Here is a 20,948-nt window from a genome sequence, read left to right on the forward strand (position 1 = left end):
ACTATATACAGATGAGGAAGGACTCAGGGGGATTAACTGGCTTGTTCAAGGCCATTCAGCTCTTATGGATGGAGCCTAGATGTGAATCCAGCTGTCTGAATCTGAGCCCACTTCTGATCGGTGACACTAGATTGCTTGGGGGGTCTATAGTGTTGCCATCCATAAATAATTTCAACCAGCTTGTGTGATGTGGGATAGGTCATGCAACCTCTCTGATCTATGAGATGATCTCTGCCACTTCTCAGGTCTTTGATTCTGTGACTCTCCCCCTATAGCCAGGTGATGTCTTGTACTCGGAAGGCCAGTGGGCTGTGAAGTGAAAGAGATGATTCATGCCTAAGAAGTGGTACCACAGTGACACAGGAGCTAGGATCCTATTAGGGCCCTGGTGGACAGTGGACAAGTGGACAAGTGGGCAGTGGACAGTGGACAAGTCTATCAGCAAAAGCTAGGAGAGGGATTATCCCTGGAGATTCTCCATGTTTCTGAGATGCTTGGAGGAGCCTCAGTCAGGGTCTCCTAACCCAGGACAGCAGAAGGCCAGTGTTCTCAGGACATCCTGCAGTGACTGAGGATTGGCCTAGGAGTCTCCCAGCTTCCCACACTGCACTGGGCAGAACCAGCCCCCCTGGTGAGACCCTTCTAGACTCCAGCTCCTGTGCTGGATCCAGAGACCTACGCTGGCAGGAAGACAGAAGGAAGAAAAAAGGATCCCCATCATTAGGAAACAGCTTATTTTATTTTTAAAATATTTTATTTATCTATTTAGTGGGGGGTGGCGTCAGAGGGAGAGAAAGAATCTCAAGCAGGCTCTGCGCTGAGCACGGAGCCCAACGCAGAGCTGGATCTCACAACCCTGGGATCAAGAGCTGAGCCAAAGTCAAGAGTTGGATGCTTAACTGACTGAGCCATCCAGGTGCCCCAGCTTATTTTCATTATCAGTTGAAATCCTACTGTTGTCAAGGTACCTAGAGTCGTCGGGGTTGGGTGGCTGGGGATCACCACTGACACCTCAGGTTACCCACCTCTGGGGACTTCCCTCCGTTTCCTCTGTGAGGCTGTGAAATCCATCAGGCAGGATGCCCTTTCTCGACTGCAGCTGCATCCCCACACCCACCACAGTAGCTGCCTTCAGTAATTACTTGTTGGACGAATTAGTCAATTTAAGAAGTTATTTCTGCTAATTCGACATACTTTATTTGAAAGTTCAGACCTTGACATTCCAAATTCCCTGAAGACGTCCCTTGACCTCACCGATACTCGGTATCCTGACCTAAAACCTATACCCAGAGGGCTGTGCTGAGCTGGCACGATGCCTGTGACTTCTCTTTGCAAACTCTAAGGACTAGGTGATACGAGATGAAGAACGGCACAGGGCCAGGAAGGAGGGCCAAGAGATTGAACTTTCCCAGAACCTGCTCTGGATATAAGGCTCCCTCCTTACACAGCCTCCTACTGCTGGGGCCCTCCCAGACCCCTTCATCCCTGCCAGCTGGGCAATCTCTCCTGTCTTCAGGATCCAGAGCTCGCTCTCTATCTGCTTCCTTGAGTGGGCACTTCAAACCATGCTCTGCTCCCTTTGCCCAGGAGACAGATTCTGGGTCCCCCTTCCTCCAAACCCAGGCTAGCCCCTCAGTTTCCCAACCCACCCCCATAGCCAGCCCTGGCCGTGGATACCCAAAGTAAGGATTGGTAAAACCTGATCTGTCCTAGGGAGTACCTTAAAATGAACAACCCAACAGGTGACATAGGTTTTAAAAGTCACTAATTGGTTCCCATCATTTCCTCCTAGGTTTGGAAACGAAGAAATTGAGAGTATTTTCTCAGGCCTGGAGCACAATCAAAGGCTTTAAGTCCTCAGTCTGCGCTACTGTGGTCTGGGGCCACAGAGCGGGCCACGGCTCGGTGCCATCATAAGCCAGAGCTCCATTTGGTGAGATGCATCCCCTGCTCCCTTCCTGCCTCTGGCTCTGTTCTGTTTTGAGTTTTATAACCAGCTTATTTACAGAATCCACTCACCCATGAATTCCCCTGACTTTTCACTGTGCTTTTAGTCATCTTTTTCTACCCTCTGGTTATTTTTGTTTTCCTTTTCTTAATTACAAGAGAAAGATTCTCTAGTTACTTTTGGGAATCAAGGATATCATGCTAAATGCGTGTTTTTGGCCCAGTGACCTGGTCACTAGGTCTATTTTTTTTTATTACAATGTGGCCTGTTATCTATTATGATTATTTATTTATTATTTTATAACTAGGTCTATTATTTTATAAGGTGAAGACCTCAAACCCAAATTTGCAGAAGTGAAAATAACATCAAATGAACTGTGTATGTCACCCTTCCCCAGTGAGCTGCACCTTGACGGCAATTACTTACAGTGCTCTGGAGCTGTGGCTCTCCTCAGACCCATAGCAGAGTATGCAGAGATGCAGGGGAGAGACCAGCCGGCCACATCCCCACCAGTCCCCAAGAGTCCCCCTCAGCAGCTGCAGGGTAAGTGCTGGGGAACTGGCCCTATGCTCTTTGGGACTACCTAAAAGAAGGAGACTGTTGCGATTAAAAGTGAGCTTCCCCATGGTCAGGGGAAATTCTTCTTCCTGAGTATGAATGAGAGCAGAATAATGGACCCCCAACAATGTGTGCCCTAATCCTCAGAACCAGTGATTATGTTACTCCCAGTGACTGTGAGTCAGATCCCACACGAGGGCTCTCACTGGTCCTCCTTGGGTCACATACATACCTCTTGGACCAGTCCCTGCAGCCGAGATATGCTAAACTGTTATTGGCCAGGACTGATCCCACACCCCCCTGGGAGAGGGGTGGAGGGTTCTGATGGCAGCCAAACCAGGATCACATGATTTGCTGGGCAGGGGAGTGGCAGTCCCCTCAAAGAAGTAAACAGATGAGGAGGATAGATACAAGACAGACAAGAACAAGAGCTGCTTACTCCCTTTTTGTTTTGTTTTTAAAGATTTTATTTATTTATTCATGAGAGATAGAGACATAGGCAGAGGGAGAATCAGGCTCCTAGTGGGGAGCCTGATGTGGACTCAATCCCAGGACCCCGGGATCATGACCTGAGCCAAAGGCAGGCGCTCAACCACTGAGCCATCTAGTCGTCCCTGCTTACTCCCTTTTAAAAGGTTTATCATTTGTTTTAATAGATCCCCTAATACACACCTTGATGACACATTTTAAAGCTGACTACTTTTAATCATCGTTATCAGAAATGATAGCAAGTGGCTAGTAGCACAGACTTAGAATCAGGCCTGGGTTCAGATCCTACCCCCAGCTGTACATTTGTTTGGGCAGATTAACAAATTGATCTAACTTTAGCTTCCTCAGCTACAAAATAAACATAACCACCTAATAGTGTTCATTGAGGAGTAAGTGGTATAATATAAAGCAGTTAGCATAATGCCTGGCACATCTTAAGTTATTGAGGGACATTAATTATTGTCATTACCATTGCCATTATTAAAACAACAGCCTTTTCCCAGGAGAGTAAACTTCAGGCATGTTAGTGAACACAGTCACTCTACTTAGTGGAAAAAGTGAAGATAAGGAGCTCAAGGCTGACGTGCAGCATAGGGACCCCAGTTAAATATATTGTATATTTGAAAGTTGCTGAGGGGCACCTGGCTGGCTCAGTTGGAGCATGCCGTGCTTGACCTCAGGGATTGTAAGTTCGAGCTCCATGTGGGGTGGAGAGATTACTTAAAAAATAAAATCTGAAAAGGAACAAGTTGCCGAGAGAGTAGATCTTAAAAGTTCTCATCACAAGAAACAGAATTTGTGACTGTGCTGTGATGGATGTTAACTAATTTACCGTGGTGGACATATCAGGTCATTATGTTGCACACCTGAAACTAATATAATGTTATATGTTAATTTTATCTGAAGACAAAGTATTCACTGACTTGTACTATTAAAAAAAAAAAAAGCTGGAGTCAAGGCTACTTTGTGGAAGTGAGTGCAAAGAACTTGTAACTATGAGAGATTTGTAAATACAATAGTTATCCTCCATTTAGGAACTTTCATGGAATCAGAATTTTATAGGTTATTTGTTGAATTTGATATCTCAACCAACCCAATAAATATACAAAAAAGAAGCTGGAAAACAGTGTTTGCTATCCAAACATGACTTTCCCTCTCCTGTTTTTACCGCCAATCCTGTAAAAAGCCGCGGCCCTATTTATGAAGTCCTATATTGTAATTTCAGGATCTAAATAACCAAGTGAATCTGTGATTTTTAAGAAAAATAATTGGAGGGGCACCTGGTAGCTCAGTCGGTTAAGCATCTGACTTCGGCTAAGGTCATGATCTCTGGGTCATGGGATGGAGCCCCAAGTCTGGCTCTTCACTCAGCGGAGAGTCTGCTTCTCCCTCTGCCCCTCCTCCAACTTGTGTGTGCGCCCACATGTGAGTGTGCACGCTCTGTCACTCTCTCAAATTAATAAATAAATCATAAAAAAGAAGAAAGAATTGGAAATATAAAAGCAGTGTCTCAAGGGATTGGTATATATGGCAGGCAAGAAGAGGTGTGAGGTGTGGGATTGGAAAGGCAAAGAAGTGACAAGGAGGACGCGGGAAGGAAACACGGAGGTATCCTATTCTGGTTGTTCAAGTGCTTTCTGCCCAAAAGAGCATTAGATTTTAAGGTTTGTTTTCCCAGAGAGCCAAACAAGCCAGGGTCAGAGCTGACCTCAGAGAGCGCCTGCCCTGGCGTTCTTCACAGCAACCCCGGGCCAGGGTGGAAGCTGCTGCAGCTGGGCTGGGCCCTGTGGTCAACAGTCAGCACATAAAACCTCTTTGAAGGTCCTCTTGTTATTCATTCACTTGAACCTTGATTTTTAGGCAGGTCAGCTGGTACATTTTAGCAATTCTGCATTCTTTTGGGTAACTGTATTAGTCTGCGCTGGCTGCCATAACAAAATAACATAGGCTGGGTGGCTAAAACAGATTTATTTTTATGCAATTCAGGAAGCTAGAAGTCCCACATCAAGGTGCTCGCTGATTCTGTTCCTGGTGAGAGCTCTCTTCCGGGCCTGCAGAGGGCACCCTCTTGCTGTGCCTTCAGGTGTGTGTAAGCAGAGGGAGAGACCGCAGCTCTGGTGTCTCTCTAATAACACTAATCCTATCTGATCAGGGTCCTACCCTTATGACCTCATTTAACCTTAATTACTTCCTCAGAGGCCTCATCTCTACACACTGCCACACTGGGGGCTCAACATATGAATATTTGGGGCATACAAACATTTAGTCCATAACAGTAACATACATACCTGTATAGAGTAAAATTGTCTTCTGTTTCAAAGCTGGATTGATAGACCTCTGCTCAGGCAAATTTGGTTTTCCCATTTTGACTTCACTTCTTAGCTGGCAGGGTAGTCATAAATGAAAAAAGAGGCATAGGAGACAAAAAGATAATTACAGGATATTACCAGCCTTCTCCTGGCCACAGGTAGGGGTTGGACCTAAGCCCTGACACCCCACCCTCAATAATCTGTGCTTTAGGTCATCTTGCCAGACCCCTGGAACTACCCTGGTCCTTGTCCTTTACAACTCTTGTCTTGAAACAAGGGTACTCTAGAATGAATGTTATGTCCTCCTCCATTCAGATGTTGAAGTCCTAATCTCCAAGGTGATGGTTTAGGAGTTGGGGCCATTGGAGGTGATTAGGTCATGAGGGCAGAGCTCTCCCAGAACAGGATTAGTGCCCTCATAAAGGAGAGCCCCCTTACCCTTTCTGCCCTGTGAGGTTATAATGAGAAGACGGCCAGCTGTGAATCAGGAAGAGGCTCTCACCAGACACCAAATCTACACACGGAGTTTAGACACCAACCTAAAACCATACAACATAGTATATATCAATACTTTTCGATCTTCCTCTAGGATGTAAGGAAAGCAAAAAATGTTTTGAGGCCACTGTTCTAAAGGCCCACATATTTGGTTTTCCTCTTCTGTTCTGTGAGCTTCTCCTAGATCTCCCAGTCACTGCCTGCCCGAGTCAGGCATAGTGGCTCCCCATTGCTGACAGAGAGGACCGAATGCCTCATGAGCCAATGACAAGTTGTCCTTAATTGTTATAATGCGTAAAATGCAATCTTAGTATTGATGCTCCTTCTTTCGTTGTGTGTATGTGCGCACGCACGTGCGTGCATGCATGTATATGTGCACTTGTGTCTCTCCTAATATATGCCAAGTACACTTCCTGGTGCTTCGGATACATTAGGGTAGAGAACAAAGATCCTTGCCTCTGAGGGAGGGGCTGGGAATGTGGTGTGCTTGTGCATGTGTGTGCATGGGTGTGTGCCTGCATTGTTCATGTATGAGGTGGCAAAAGGTAGACAACTTTTAAAGGGCATAATAAACATACATACAAATGCTACCATTTGTTGGAAGGTGATAATTACTATGGCAAAAAGAAAATGTCGAGGGGTGCCTGGCCGGCTCAGTGAGAAGAGCACACAGCTCTTGATCTCAGGCTCATGAGTTCAAGCCCCACATGAGGTGTAGAGATACTTAAACATACATAAATAAATAGACTTAAAAAAAATGTTAAGCGAGTTTGGGAGCGTGGGGAAGGAAGATGGTTGGGGTGTGATCTTAAATAAATGGTTGAATGTAGGCCTCCTCGAAAAGACAGCATTTGTGTACACAGCCGGGAAGGGAGGGATGAGCCTGGAGGTAAGTGGTGAGAGTGTGCCGGACAGAGGGGAGAGCCCGTAACAAGGCCCTGAGGCCAGTGCACAAGGAGCATCAGGGTACCTGGGTGGTAACAGGGATGAGGCATTGAGGGCTTTGTTAGCAAGGACGGAGCAGTTAGGACTCATTTAGGATTTTGGTTTGACAAGGACCCCCTTAAGCTGCATAGCAAATGCCCTGGGTGGGGGTGGTGGGCAGGGAGGCCTATTGGAAGGCTGTTGTCATCCAGTGAGAGGTGACGGTGGGAGGTGAGAGGGGTCCACCCCACTGAGACTAGGGCAGTGGCAGAGGAGGTCAAGTGTCACATCTATCCCGTTTCCTGATGCTTGGGATGTGGAGTGCAAGAGAAAGGAAAGGAATAATCTAGAAGGACTCTAGAATGATAACATACTAATTTAAAATATATATATATACCCCAAGTGTGTTCCTTTCTGCTACACTCTTACAAATCTGAGATTTGGAGCCACTTTTATAGAGGGCAGCTGTGGAATGTGGAGCATGTACATGAGGCCCTTTGGGACGATACTTGGAGCCTCCTTGGTTGCATGCTCTCCTGAAGCCTGGAGAACAACATGGAAAGGACAGTACTGAACCGAAGCGAATGGGATTTGACAATGGGTCGGATAATCCTCTTATGAGAAATATCTCTGCCCAAAAGTGTATGAAAATGAAGGAAATAATCAATAGCAAAGTGTGTAAAAACCTATTTATACAACTTTAAACAGGCTTTTTTTTTTTTTTTTTAATCCTATCTTTTTCTTTTCCACACAGTCAGACAGAAGGGAAGTTCAACTTTGAACCAGACTACAAAGTCACCTGGAGCTGTAACACGGAAGACTACTTCAGGGAAGGAGAGAAGAAAAGGTACTTGGTTGTTGCTTCATCTGTAAATCACTTTCTCCTTTCATGGGCTGTGCGTTCCTCCTACTGTACTAATTACCCCAACCAGAAAAACTCACATGGAGAGAAAGAAGACTCCGTGTCTTATGGTTTCATATAAACCAAACACAGAACAGCTTAGCCATATCCACCAGAGGAATTTGTCTTTGGCACATTCAGCAAGCCAAAATCGATTATGGGGTGTAGGTTGGTTTGGGGATATCTCTGCAGTGAACAGCCAGCAGGACCTGATAAATTCAGCTTGGAGACTTCTCTCCTGCTCTCATTGCTCAGAATCAGAAACAGAGTCATTTAGAGGTAATTTTAAGAAATTACTAACTCTAAAACCTCTGAGCAGGACTAAATAAAAGGAGAAGATATCCAAGTCTTTCTTTCTTTTTTTTTTTTTTTTAGGATTTTATTTACTTATTTGAGAGAGAGAGTGTGCACACATGCACAAGCAGGGGCAGGGACAGAGGGAGAAAGAGAAGCAGACTTCCCACTGAGCAGAAACCAGCCATGGGGCTCTATCCCAGGACCCCAAGATCGCGATCCAAGCCAAAGGCAGATGCTTTATTGACTGAAGCACCCAGGTGGCTTTAAGTCTTTTAAAAAAATATTTATTTATTCAAGTAGTCTCTATACCCAGCATGGGCCTCGAACTCATGACCCTGAGATCAATAGCTGCATGCTCTGACTGAGCCAGCCAGGTGCCCCGAGAAGCTATCCAAGTCTTAAAGGTTCACACTTAACAGCTAAGTGTTAGGGAAGCTGGGTTCTCTGCCCAGTGCTTGGCCTGGTGCCTGTGTCTCAGCACCCTATTCAGCAAATGGAGGAATTTGCACTCACGGCTTCCTAAATCCCACTCCAGCTTTAACATGTTGAAGTTATAAATACACAGCACCAGGTGATTGTTAGATGTATCATGAGCACAGTCTTTGGAACACTCTTTGTGGAGGCAACCTAAATTTGTGTTGTTTTGTTTTAGTCCATTTTATTTATTTTTCTGTACAACTAGTGTGTGGAAGGTGACAGGCCCTTGCGATGTAGCTCTTTACCTTTTGCCTTTTTCTTCCTCTTTTGTGTGGTGTGGTCTTTTTCCTGTCCTTGAATTATTCTTGTATCTCCTCTGTGAAATCTGAATTAGATAAATACAAATTCATTTGACCTAAAAAGCCAAATGGAAATGGAAAGTGGGACAGTTGATCAGACCTGTCTCTGTCATCTGGTATAAATACAGTCTTTCCATTGTATAGTGCTAGTAGATTTTGCAAAATCTATTAAAAGAAAAAAAAAAGATGAAGAACCCTGCTAGGTTATTATTTGTTTTAGATACCATTTGGGGATATTTTCAACTAAAAATCATTTTGGAGGAGTTTGTTGGGATTTCTGTGGGGATGAGGTCCCAGGCATCCCTGGGTCTCTAGTTCTAACTCTGCATCTAGACCTAATAGAAAGTGGTAACGAGGATAAAGACTGAATGTGTGCCTCATGCTGTGCAGTTAACTTGACATTGCAGAGGGGCACCTGGGTGGCTCAGTGGTTGAGCGTCTGCCTTTGGCTCAGGTCGTGGTCCCAGGGTCCTGGAATCGAGTCCTGCATGAGGCTCCCCATAGAGAGCCTGCTTCTCCCTCTGCCTATGTCTCTGCCTCTCTCTCTGTATCTCTCATGAATAAATAAATAAAACCTTAAAAAAAAAAACCCACCTTGATATTTCAGGAAAGGCCAAAATCTCTCTGGGAACTTCAAGGTTTCTCAAGGCTGGAGAGAAACTGACTAATTCTATTTGTTGAACCTCCCTGCTTAAAAAAATTTTTTTAAGTTAATTAATGGCAAAGCAGGTTTAAAAAGTTGCATAGCACTCTAAGTCTTTATGTTTAACAAGCTAACTCTTCTAATATATGTAAAAACACAGAATGCCTGCGTAACTCCAATAGGCAATGACTGCAGAGTCTGAATAGGGTCGTGAATGACTCCACCCATGTGCCATTCCCCATCCTAGACTTCCAAGCCTCCACCCCCATGTAGGCCCTGGAGATGTTAAACCCCCATAGAAGGTAGATAGTTTGAGGGAAAAGTCAAAAAGAAAACAATACAACTGTCCCTTCAGCTTTTGAATAATAGCTATGTTGAGGCCCAGGTCATAATAATACCTTTCAGCTGTTAAAACCTGGCACAGAAATATCAGACTTGCCTCTTCTGACCTTACACAATAGAAATATATTGTCCCACAGTCCTGGGCTCTGGAAGTCAAGATCTAGATGTTGGCAGGGTTGATCCCTTTTGGAGGCTCTGAGGGACAGTGGTTTGCTGGCAATCTGGTGTTTTCTTGGCTAACAGATGCATCACTCTGACCTTCGCCTTCGTGTTCCCCAGGCATTCTGTATGCGTCTGTGTCCAATTTTCCCCTTTTTATAAGGACACCAGTCATACTGGATTAGGGGCCAAGTCTAGTCCAACATGACCTCATCTTAACTAATTACATGTGCCTTGACCTTACTTCCAAATAAGGTCATATTCTGAGGAACTGGGAGTTAGGGCTTCAACACAGGAATTTTGGGAGGGGACACAATTCAACTAATAACAAGAGTGCTCAGAATGTAGTTTATAAACAGGATGCACACCTAGGAAAATAGCCACACAAGGCAGCATTTGCCAAGCGCCAAACATGGACACTGGGTTCAGAGAAAGGCATCCTTCCTGGGAAAGGAAGTGGGGAGAGGCTTATGTGAACAACCTAGAAGTTGACATGTGGAAAGAAAGGACTTACAGGTGGAAGGATTTAAGAAGGGACAGAGGGCTTAATTATGCAAGCCCATGAACCTACAAAGTTTAGTTGAAACAAGAGGATGTGGGAGAGTGAACCTGGCAAAAAGGGTAGGTCACATTAAGGAAGATTTTGCAGGTCAGGCCAAGAGTTGGGACTTAATCCAATAGACAATGGGAGCCATTAAAGTCTTTTGTCTCCCCAGGATCCTGTGCCTCAAATCAGTAGGAAAGCCTGTCCCTGATCCAGATTTATTTTATAGCTTATTGTCAGAGCAGACCATTTTTATGCTTTCCAGAATTCACAAAGCAAATAAAAAAAATAGCTTCCCACACTGGATAATTACTTTCACAGTCAAAAGGTGTTTGGTTGGAGGTGAGTTTGGACTTTGGTAGAAGAATTCTATTTGTTTCACAATAAAGGGTCAGATTGAGTGGATTTATATCAACCTCTTGAGGGTGGAGTCCAGATGGTTTCCATTTGGTCCCAATTGGAAACAGCCAAACTATTTTTATGCTTGCCCCTTTGTGGATGGGAGGCTTTGGCCTGATGCTCGGAAAGTTAAACTCATCATACTGTATGAGTCAAAACCCCCATTCAGAAGCCTGACACCCTTTATTATTCTTCCTCAAATGTATAATTACAAGAACCTGACAATTTTACATTTAGCAGCCCATTGTAAGTGGATAGAAGAGGAAAAGTACTCCATTCTATGCCTGCAGAATTTAGACATCTGTTTGTCCAAGCCAGTCTGCCTCAAAGCAGCACTGAACATGAAGATTCATTAGATCAGTGGTTCTCAAACTTGAGCAGCATCAGAAACACCCAGAAGGCTTGTTAAAATGCAGATTGCTGGGCCCTGCCCCACACTGCTGGATCTGTAGGTTGGGGTAAGGCTGGAAAGTTGGCATTTCTATCAGGTTCCCAAGTGATGTTGATACTGTTAGCCCAGGGTCCCACTTTGAGAACCACTGCTTTAGAATGAACAGAAAATCAGATTACCTAGTCTTACTTTGTTCAGTGAAGAAAATCAGAGGGCAGAAAGAAACTCCTAGATGCCTCTTCTCTGCAATGGAGACCACAGAACAGAGGGGACCCAGGCCTGTTTCTGCCTCCAGCTACTCTATGTCTTCCAGATCTAGCGTGGCCCATGTCTGAGCCCCATGGCTCTGTACCAGGGGTCTGTGGGAATTGGGATCCTGGACCTGGAGGGTGATTAATACTCAAGTGAGCGATGTAGGCCCCATCACAAGCCTGTCAGACCCATAAAGAGCCAGAAGATGGCTTGTCACTGGAGGTCACTGAAAGGTCATCAGAATAGTCATCTGCAGATAGATAGCTTCCCTGAGCCCCACTCAGCCAGTCCTGCCTGTTGTGTCACCTCAAGGCCCCAAAAGTTTCTGAAAGACTCAGCAAGGACTCAGGCATGTTCTGTCACTGGGGCCTACTCTGTTTCCTAGCCCAAACTCCATACCATAGTTCCTAGGATTGTCTTAATTCTCAAAGATTTAGGACTGGGAGGGCCAGTACATGACTTAGACATATACTAGGACCAAATTCCAACTATAAAACGGTCAGTGCACAAGCTCGGGATCAATCAGACCTTTGCTACAGTACCGATGCCACCCAAGTGCCAAATTCCCTTCCCCAAATAAGGCATTATTGTTTATAACATAGCCATGGTCCATAGGAATACTATGGCATTAAGGAATGCAAGGGCCAAGTTCAAAAGACAAGATGTAATCTTCAAGACAGCTTTATTAGTTCCAAATCAGGAAGTTACTGATTATAATCCTGAGATTGTTTTACTTGGAGATTTTATCCTGGAGTGATAGCCAAATAGTGGAAACCTTTGTGGACAGGTTCCAAGGTCCAAGGTGTGAATCATCCAACACTAATTACACTTTGCTTCCTTAAGTCCCGCAATCAAGCTAACAGAGTTTCTGTTCTGGTGTATAAATGTCTGGTCTTTACACAGGAAATCACACATGTTCCTTGTTGATGGAAAGAAGCTATTTCAAACAAGTCTTTTTAAAAAATCAACTTTATTAAGAAGGTCCTGTCAGGACCTGGCATCCACAGTTGAACATTTGAGTACACCCTTAAGCAAAATAATCCGATGTCCAACAGAATGTGTGATGCCACCTGTTCTGGTGGTTTCAGGAGAGGCCAGAAAGTGAAGGAGAAGATGAGGAGCCTCTCCAGGGGACCTTCTGGTTCCATGAAAGTTTACATTTGACCTTTGAGTGCTGGCCCACATAGGAAATAGAGCTCTCACTAGGAGAACTGAGAAGAGGTTCATCAACTGGGGAAGAGAGGGCATTCTAGGCAAAGGGGACCACATGAGCAAAGGGTCAGGGGGTGAAAGTGCCCAGAGTGTTCAATGGATGTACGTATGGGGAATTTGATGTTCACTGCAGAGTGGTCATTGGGAGAGTGACTGGAGGTGTAGCTGACAAGGCCAGTGGACCCATGTGGCCCAAAGCCATGAATGCTGTTGAGTTAGGCTTTCTCCTGCGTGCAGAGCGGGAGCCATGATTCCTCTGAAGCAAGACAGGGACATGATGAGAATGGGATTTTTGAAAAGAACCTTGACAGCATTGCAGAATATGCTTTAGAAAGAGGAACATCTGGATGATGGGAGACCAGTTTGGAGGCTATTACAGTAGATCAGACAAAAGAAGATAAAAGGCAGAACACAGAGTTCAGTGATAAAAAGATAGTCCAGATTTTTTTTGGAGGGAAATTTGATGGTTTTGGATAGCCAGTTCAAGGAGGGTGATAAGAAGGATTCTGAAGTCAGGGACAATTGGTGGACCTTGGCAAGCAACCAGAGAGAAAATGGGGAAGAAGCACAAGGCTGGGTGAGTCCATATGGATCTGTGAAGTGGCTTCCAGAGGAGGTGTACAGCTGTCACAAATATGTATCTGATCCTTAGGAGGCAATGGCAGAAGGGGAGATCCCTAACACGAGGAGGTTCTCCCCCAGGGGGCTCTCATTCTAGTGTTTTAGTGACTTTCAATATCCAGAAATGAAGCTGAGACAATAGGCAGTAATATTTATTACTAAGTGTACTAAGTTCCTCTATTTCACCACTCTTCCCAGTTGACCTTTACAGTACAACTAGGAAATGAGTATTATGATCTCTATTAGAGCAATGAAGAAATTTGGGTTCCGAGAAGTTAAGTGGCTTTCTGGGGAGTCACAGCATTTTTCATAGAGAGACATTATACCCAGAGATTCTCCTTCTCTACACCATCCTGCCTCTCAGGCACAACTGAATTTGCTATGCCACCACTAAGTTCCCTGAGACAGAGGGGAGTAAATTAAAGTAGTCATTGTCAGCGGCAGCTGGGTGGCTCAGTCAGCTAAGCGTTGGACTCTCGATTTCAGCTCAGCTCCGGATCTCATGGTTCTGAGGTAGAGCCCGGCATTGGGCCGAGCATCAGGCTCCGTGCTGGGTGTGGAACCTGCTTAAGATGATTCTCTCTGTCTCTCCCCTTTCTCCCTCTCTCTGCTTCTCTTAAAAAAAAAAAAAAAAGTAGTCATTGTCAGCTTGTTTTTGTTTTAAAGAAATGTTAAGTAAAAATAGGTTGGGGTGAATACAGCTGGGGTGGATCAAGTATTACCGGGGGCTGAGCATGTACTCACCCTTACTCTGAGGAATTTGTTTTCCATTCAGAGAAAAGAATTTGGTTCTGTTTGAATTTTGGATGCAGGCCCAAAGGAGGAAATCCCTGTACTAAGCAGCATCAGCCTTCCTACCATCTAACAGGGCACTGTGACTCACTAAATTCTGCAGAATGGTTTGGACTTGCACTACCCAAACTGGTTATTTTTCATGAGCAGAGATGACAGACATGGTGATCTTATTTACCACCAATGGGAGGGATATTTGGATTGTTTCTCCCCATGAGGGTGCAAGTTGTACCAGGCCAATCACAGACCCAGAAGCTCCCTTCTCCAACAGCACACATTTGCACTGCACTGGCTCAGTTGGTGGGGTAGCAGGGGTAGACTGGCAAAAGCTGTTTCTTTCCTTGCGAAGCTTGGCAGTGGCACAGGAATTTGGCCTTTGGCCTCCGCCCCACTGGCCTTGTGTTTCATCACTGCTGCTTTCTGGCAAAAAAAGGGGCAAAAAGAAACGAGTGCCACATGTAATCAATATCCACATCATGAATCATTTTGAGCAGTAAACTTAACTTTTCAAAGGCATTTATATTTGTAAAGAGATTTTATATATAGAAAAGACATTCTATTCATGTTCATGAATGGTCTCAAGGCATTATTGGCTACACTATACATGGAAAAACAATGAACAGCAAGATAAAAGTTTCCACAGTATGATTGCATTCTGCACTCTTTTACTCATCGATTCATTCATTGGTTCAGCAGTTATTAAATATCCACAATGTGCCAGAAACTGTTCTAATATATTAGCACTGTCAAATTATTCATAACAGCTGTCATTTGCCATCATCCCCATGTCCTAGACGTAAGAACAAATACATTTGGACAAGTTAGGTTTAGTCCCAATGAAACTAAATGATGAGCTAATTTTCATCCCTCCAACTGTGTTTGAAGGAAAATAAGTCCTGTCTATTTCTGTCAACAATCCAACGGATTAGATTTGTAATCAGGGAAACCAACTGAATCTCTTTTATTTATTTATGTATGTATGTATGTATGTATGTATGTATATTTTTTTTATTGGAGTTCGATTTGCCAACACATAGTATAACACCTGGTGCTCATCCTGTCAAGTGCCCCCCTCAGTGCCTGTCACCCAGTCACCCTATCCCCATGCCCACCTCCCTTTCCACCATCCCTTGTTTGTTTCCCAGAGTTAGGAGTCTCTCATGTTTTGTCTCCCTCTCTGATATTTCCCACTCATTTTCTCTCTTTTCCCCTATAATCCCTTTCACTATTTTTTATATTCCCCATATGAATGAAACCATATATGTTTGTCCTTCTCCAATTGACTTACTTCACTCAGCATAATACCCTCCAGTTCCATCCACATCTAAGCAAATGGTGGGTATTTGTCATTTCTAATGGCTGAGTCTTATTCCATTGTATACATAGACCACATCTTCTTTATCCATTCATCTTTCGATGGACACCGAGGTTCCTTCCACAGTTTGGCTATTGTGGACGTTGCTGCTATAAACATTGGGGTGCAGGTGTCCTGCCATTTCACTGCATCTGTATCTTTGGGGTAAATCCTCAATAGTGCAATTGCTGGGTTGTAGGGTAGCTCTATTTTTAACTCTTTGAGGAACCTCCATACAGTTTTCAAGAGTGGATGCACCAGTTCACATTCCCACCAACAGTGCAAGAGGGTTCACCTTTCTCCACATCCTCTCCAACATTTGTTGTTTTCTGTCTTGTTATTTTTCACTGGTGTGAGGTGGTATCTCATTGTGGTTTTGATTTGTATTTCCCTGATGGCAAGTGATGTGGAGCATTTTCTCATGTGCTTGTTGGCCATGTGTATGTCTTCCTCTGTGAGATTTCTGTTCATGTCTTTTGCCCATATCATGATTGGATTGTTTGTTTCTTTGCTGGGTGTGGAACCTGCTTAAGATGTTTAATAAGTTCTTTATAGATCTTGGATATTAGCCCTTTATTTGATATGTCATTTGTAAATATCTTCTCCCATTCTGTAGGTTGTCTTTTAGTTTTGTTAACTGTTTCTTTAGCTGTGCAGAAGCTTTTTTTTTTTTTTTTTTTTTTTTTTTTTTTTTTTTTGTGCAGAAGCTTTTTATCTTGATTAAGTCCCAACAATTCATTTTTGCTTTTGTTTCCCTTGCCTTCATAGATGTATCTTGCAAGAAGTTGCTGTGGCCAAGTTCAAAAAGGATGTTGCCTGTGTTCTCCTCTAGGGTTTTGATGGATTCTTGTCTCACATTTAGATCTTTCATCCATTTTGAGTTTATCTTTGTGTATAGTGTAAGAGAATGGTCCAGTTTCATTCTTCTACACATGGCTGTCCAATTTTCCCAGCACCATTTATTGAAGAGACTGTCCTTTTTCCAGTCGATAGTCTTTCCTGCTTTGTCAAATATTAGTTGACCATAGAGTTGAGGGTCCATTTCTGGGTTCTCTATTCTGTTCTACTGATCTATGTGTCTGTTTTTGCACCAGTACCACACTGTCTTGATGATCACAGCTTTGTAGTACAGCTTGAAATCTGACATTGTGATATCCCCGACTCTGGTTTTCTTTTTCAATATTCCCCTGGCTATTCGGGGTCTTTTGAATCTCTTTTAAAAGCATACTTTTTTTTTTTTTTTTTTTAACTGGCACACTAGAATGGGTCAAAGTCCAGATTTCTCACCTTTCCCTAAAAAGTCATTTCCCTTTCATGACTTGAAAACTTATACTTGGTTATCATTGACTCTTCTCTCTTCTTTGCTCTTCCTATGCACTAGATAGCATTCACTTCTGTTAGCTTCAGAAGGGCAGGGAGTTTTGTTTCTTTTGTTCCCTGTTGGGTTTCCAGCCTGGCATATAGTAAAGCTCAAAAATATTTGTCGAATGCTGAATGAAATCAAGTACAAAAAATCCCATCTACCCTTTGGTTAGGTTCTTAAGTCAGCATATTAGGCAGAATTAGTTTATAGCTAAGTAATTCTTTATAATTCCCTAAACTGCCTACACAATAAACATATAGGTATATTATTTCTAAGTCCCGTGCAGTTTCTGGCCAGCTTTGGAACAGATCATTGTTTGTCAGTTAAGCCCCAGATGAAGTAGTCAGCTAGTGTTTAGGGGGTTATATTGCATATAACTTTGAATAGTTGGAAGCCTCTGGGAAGCCATCTGGCTTTGAGACCAGATTCAGATCTCTCATCTCATACTTACTGAGTGGATGAGCTGACATTATGTCTATGGCTATTTCTCCCTTTCCATCCTCTTCCTGTCTTTGTCTTCACCAAACTCTTAAATTTGAACTGGTATAATTAAATGTGTACATATGCCTTGCTGCAGCACTGACACTGAACTTTATGAAAGCTGAATAGACCAATGGGGATGAATCAGACTCCAGGACCACTGACCTCAGTCGGGAAGTCCACAAAGGCAAGATGGTTCTTTCTCCTTCAAATTTGCTCTTCTAGGGCTCAAAAAATGTGACAGCTTTGCAGGTTCTTTTAAAGAGCTGAATCCCTGGAGAAGGACTATCACTTCCCCAGGATCAGTGGGCAGCTCATTTATCTTCTACCAGGAAATTTCTAAAGACATCGATTTTCCTCTTTAGCCAAAGTAAAGGTAACAGTCTAAATCTTAAGTGAAATTTCCTTTCATACAGAGCAATCTGGGGCTTGCTATGGTAAAGAATAAAGAATAAAGTATTTTTTTAAAGGCGTTCTTAAATTGTATGTATTTCCTTCATTATACTGCAAAATGCATCTACTCACACCAGTCAAATAAGTGCAGTTTTAAAAAAATAAGATCAACTTAGCTGGTGGCAAATGGGGGAGCTATTGTCTAAAAATAATAAAATATTACTTTCTGATAGGAATCAAGAAAAAGATGAAAGATTTGACTGAAGCTGGTCCTTGGTTAGTGAAATTGTATTTGGCAGATAATGGCATAGACGGAAAAGGAAAAGAAGGAGAAAATGGCTTGTTGGAATTCACTCAGATTTTAATGTGGTGAGTAGAAAAGAGGTTTTATTTGTTCGCATTCTAAAACTAGGTGCTTGGTTTAAATCATAGGGACAATGATTTAATTACAATTCATTTTATTTTATTTTATTTTTTAAAAAATATTTTATTTATTCATTTAGAAACACAGAAAGAGAGGCAGAAACACAGGCAGAGAGAGAAGCAGTCTCTCTGCCCAGAGCCCGATGCGGGACTCAATCCCAGGACCCCCAGATCACGACCTGAGCCAAAGGCAGACGCTCAACCACTGAGCTACCCAGGCGTCCCTGCAATTTGTTTTAATTGAAACAGCGCCAAATGAGGTTTTTCAGCTCTGAAAGGGAAGCAGCGACCCACCTGTGATCTTAAGGGAAGGCCTGAAATCATAAAAATGGCATGGCAGTTGTATATGAGCCCACAAAGGAGTTCCAAAGACCTCACTAGAAACCCCATTTAATGAAGTTGGCAACTGAGGAAAGGCAGGAGTTATGAGCTCCAGATTTTTCTTCCCTAAAGTCAGCCATGTGACCTAAGGAAGAAAGGCAGCCTACTCAAGAGTGAATACTATTTTTTTTATTACAAAGTTGTCTCAATCTACCTAGGCAGAAAAACAGAACTTTTCTCAAAAGCTTCTGGAAAACAGAATATTTCCTTGCCATATTTATGCTGCAACCTTGGACATCTCTTTGCCCAGCTCTCTTGAATTCCAAACCCAGTGGGCTAAGCCACAGTGAGCATCTGCAGCACAGTAGGAAAGCTTGCTCAGTGGAGGGCTCCAGGTTATACCATGTTAGACATCAGTACTGATAGCACTTTAGGGCAATGAAAGACAACAGAACAGAACTAAGATTTGAGACTTGAGGGCTGGATTGATGGCTATTTATTTTAGACGAAAAATATCCTTTTTTAAATAAACTTCTTTATTTAGGAAAGTTGGGAATTTCCAACTTGGATACCTTGGCTGCTGTTTTTTGTTTTTTTGTTTTTGTTTTTGTTTTTTTTGCTTTGTTTTGTTTTGTTTTGAGAGAGAGAGAGAGAGGCAGAGACACAGGCAGAGGGAGAAGCAGGCTCCATGCAGGAAGCCCGACATAGGACTCAATCCTGGGTCTCCAGGATCAGGCCCCAGGCTGAAGGCGGCACTAAACCGCTGAGCCACCTGGGCTGCCCGGCTGCTGTTTTTATAATAGTTATATTAATAAACATCATTTTATTTCTCTCTTAGTATATTGGTAGATTTAATACATTGCTGATATATTATCTTTTTAGTATATTGCTAACATTTTGTTAGGAGTTTTCACATCTGTGTTCATCAGGGATATTGCTGCCTACTTTTCTTGTAATGTTTTCCTTTGTTATTGGGATCAAGGTGATTTTGGCCTTACAGAATGAGTTACGAAGTGTTCCCTCCTTTTCTATTTTATGAAAGAACTTATATTAGAATGGGCATTATTTTATCTTTAAATATTTGCTAGAATTCACCAGTGAAGACATCTGGACTTGGAGTTTTCTTTATGGGAAGATTTTTTAACTACAAATTTAATTTTGTTAATAGATGGAAGGCTATCCTGGTTATTGTGGGAGGGGGGCGTTATATCTTTATATCTTTTAAGCAATTGGTTCATTTTGGCTAAGTTTTCAAATTTATTGTCTTAAATTTATTCATAATGTTTCCTTCTCATCATTTTCCTATTTGGAGGATCTGTAGTGATGTCTCCTCTCTTGTGCTTAATATTGATAATTTGTTTTCTCTCTTTTTTCCCCAATCAACATGATTAGAATTTTATCAATTTTATTGATCATCTCAAAGAACTTCCTTTTGGTTTCCTCTAATATTTTAATTTTTTCAATTTCAATTACTTATACTCTTATTTTTATTATTTAACTTTATTCTATTTTCCCTGTTTAATGTGCTCTTCTTTTTATTAAGATAGAAGCTTAAGTTTTTTATTTTAAACTTTCTGTATTTCTAATGTAAATATATTATTAACACTAAACATTTTTTCATTGCATCTTGCAAATTTTGATATGTCATATTTTTATTGTCATTAAGTCAAACTATTTTCTAATTTCCCTTTTGATTTCTTTGACATATGGGTTATTTAAGAGTTCTGTTTAGTTTCTACATATTTGTAAATTTTTCAAATATTTTTTTATGGTTGATTTCTAATGAAATTATGCTGTGATTAGAGAACATACTTGTTTTTGGCCCAGATTATCATCTATCTTGGTGAATGTTCCATGTGCACTTGTAAAGAATGTGTATTCAACTATTTTTGGTTGGAATGTTAATAAATGTCAGTTAGGTCCAGTTGTTTGGCAGCATTGTTATGGTTTTCTATATCTTTACAAATTTTCTATTTACTTGTTCTATCAATTATTGAGAGAGGGGTAATTGTGACTTTGTATCTCCTTGCAATTTAATCAGTTTTGCTTCATGTGGTTTTTAAAAAGATTTATTTTATTTATTTTTTAGAGAGAGTGGGAGAGAAAGAGAGCAGGAGGAGGGGAGCATGTGAGCAGGGGCAGGGGCAGAGCGAGAAAGAGAGAATCTCAAACAGACTCCCTGCTGAGTGCAGAGCCCAATGTGGGAGTTTAATCCCAGGACTCCTAGATCATGACCTGAACCAAAATCAAGAGTTGGATGCTCAACCAACTGAGCCACCCAGTGCCCCTTGCTTCATATATTTTTAAAATCTGTTGTGAAAAAAACATTTAAGTCACTTGAAGAATTGACCCTTATTATCATTATAAAATCCCTAGTAATAGTTTTATCTCTGGTAATATTCCCTTCTATGAAATATACCTTGATGAGTATTAATATAGCTACTTCAGCCTCCTTTGGATTAATATTAGCATAGTATATCTGTTTCTGTCCTTTTGCCTTTTTTTAAAAGATTTCATTTATTTATTCATGAGAGACAGAGAGGCAGAGACATAGGCAGAGGG

General features: G+C 42.3%; 1 protein-coding gene across 3 annotated transcripts in view; it reads left to right on the plus strand.

Moving 5' to 3' along the window:
- The window catches only part of LOC106557652, a 46,785-nt gene that overhangs the window by 12,121 nt on the left and 13,716 nt on the right, over positions 1-20,948 (plus strand). For all 3 annotated transcript variants that reach the window (XR_005377097.1, XR_005377096.1, XM_038571089.1), the window contains 4 exons: positions 1,793-1,933; positions 2,346-2,491; positions 7,478-7,570; positions 17,876-18,011. Coding sequence is in view for 1 of the 3 variants with exons in the window: in XM_038571089.1 (XP_038427017.1) it covers positions 2,425-2,491; positions 7,478-7,570; positions 17,876-18,011 (296 nt within the window). In the remaining 2 variants the exon portion in view is untranslated. The remainder of the gene's footprint in view (positions 1-1,792; positions 1,934-2,345; positions 2,492-7,477; positions 7,571-17,875; positions 18,012-20,948) is intronic.

Source organism: Canis lupus, chromosome 23, assembly GCF_011100685.1.
Source record: "Canis lupus familiaris isolate Mischka breed German Shepherd chromosome 23, alternate assembly UU_Cfam_GSD_1.0, whole genome shotgun sequence".
In the NCBI taxonomy this organism is placed as follows: Eukaryota; Metazoa; Chordata; class Mammalia; order Carnivora; family Canidae; genus Canis; species Canis lupus.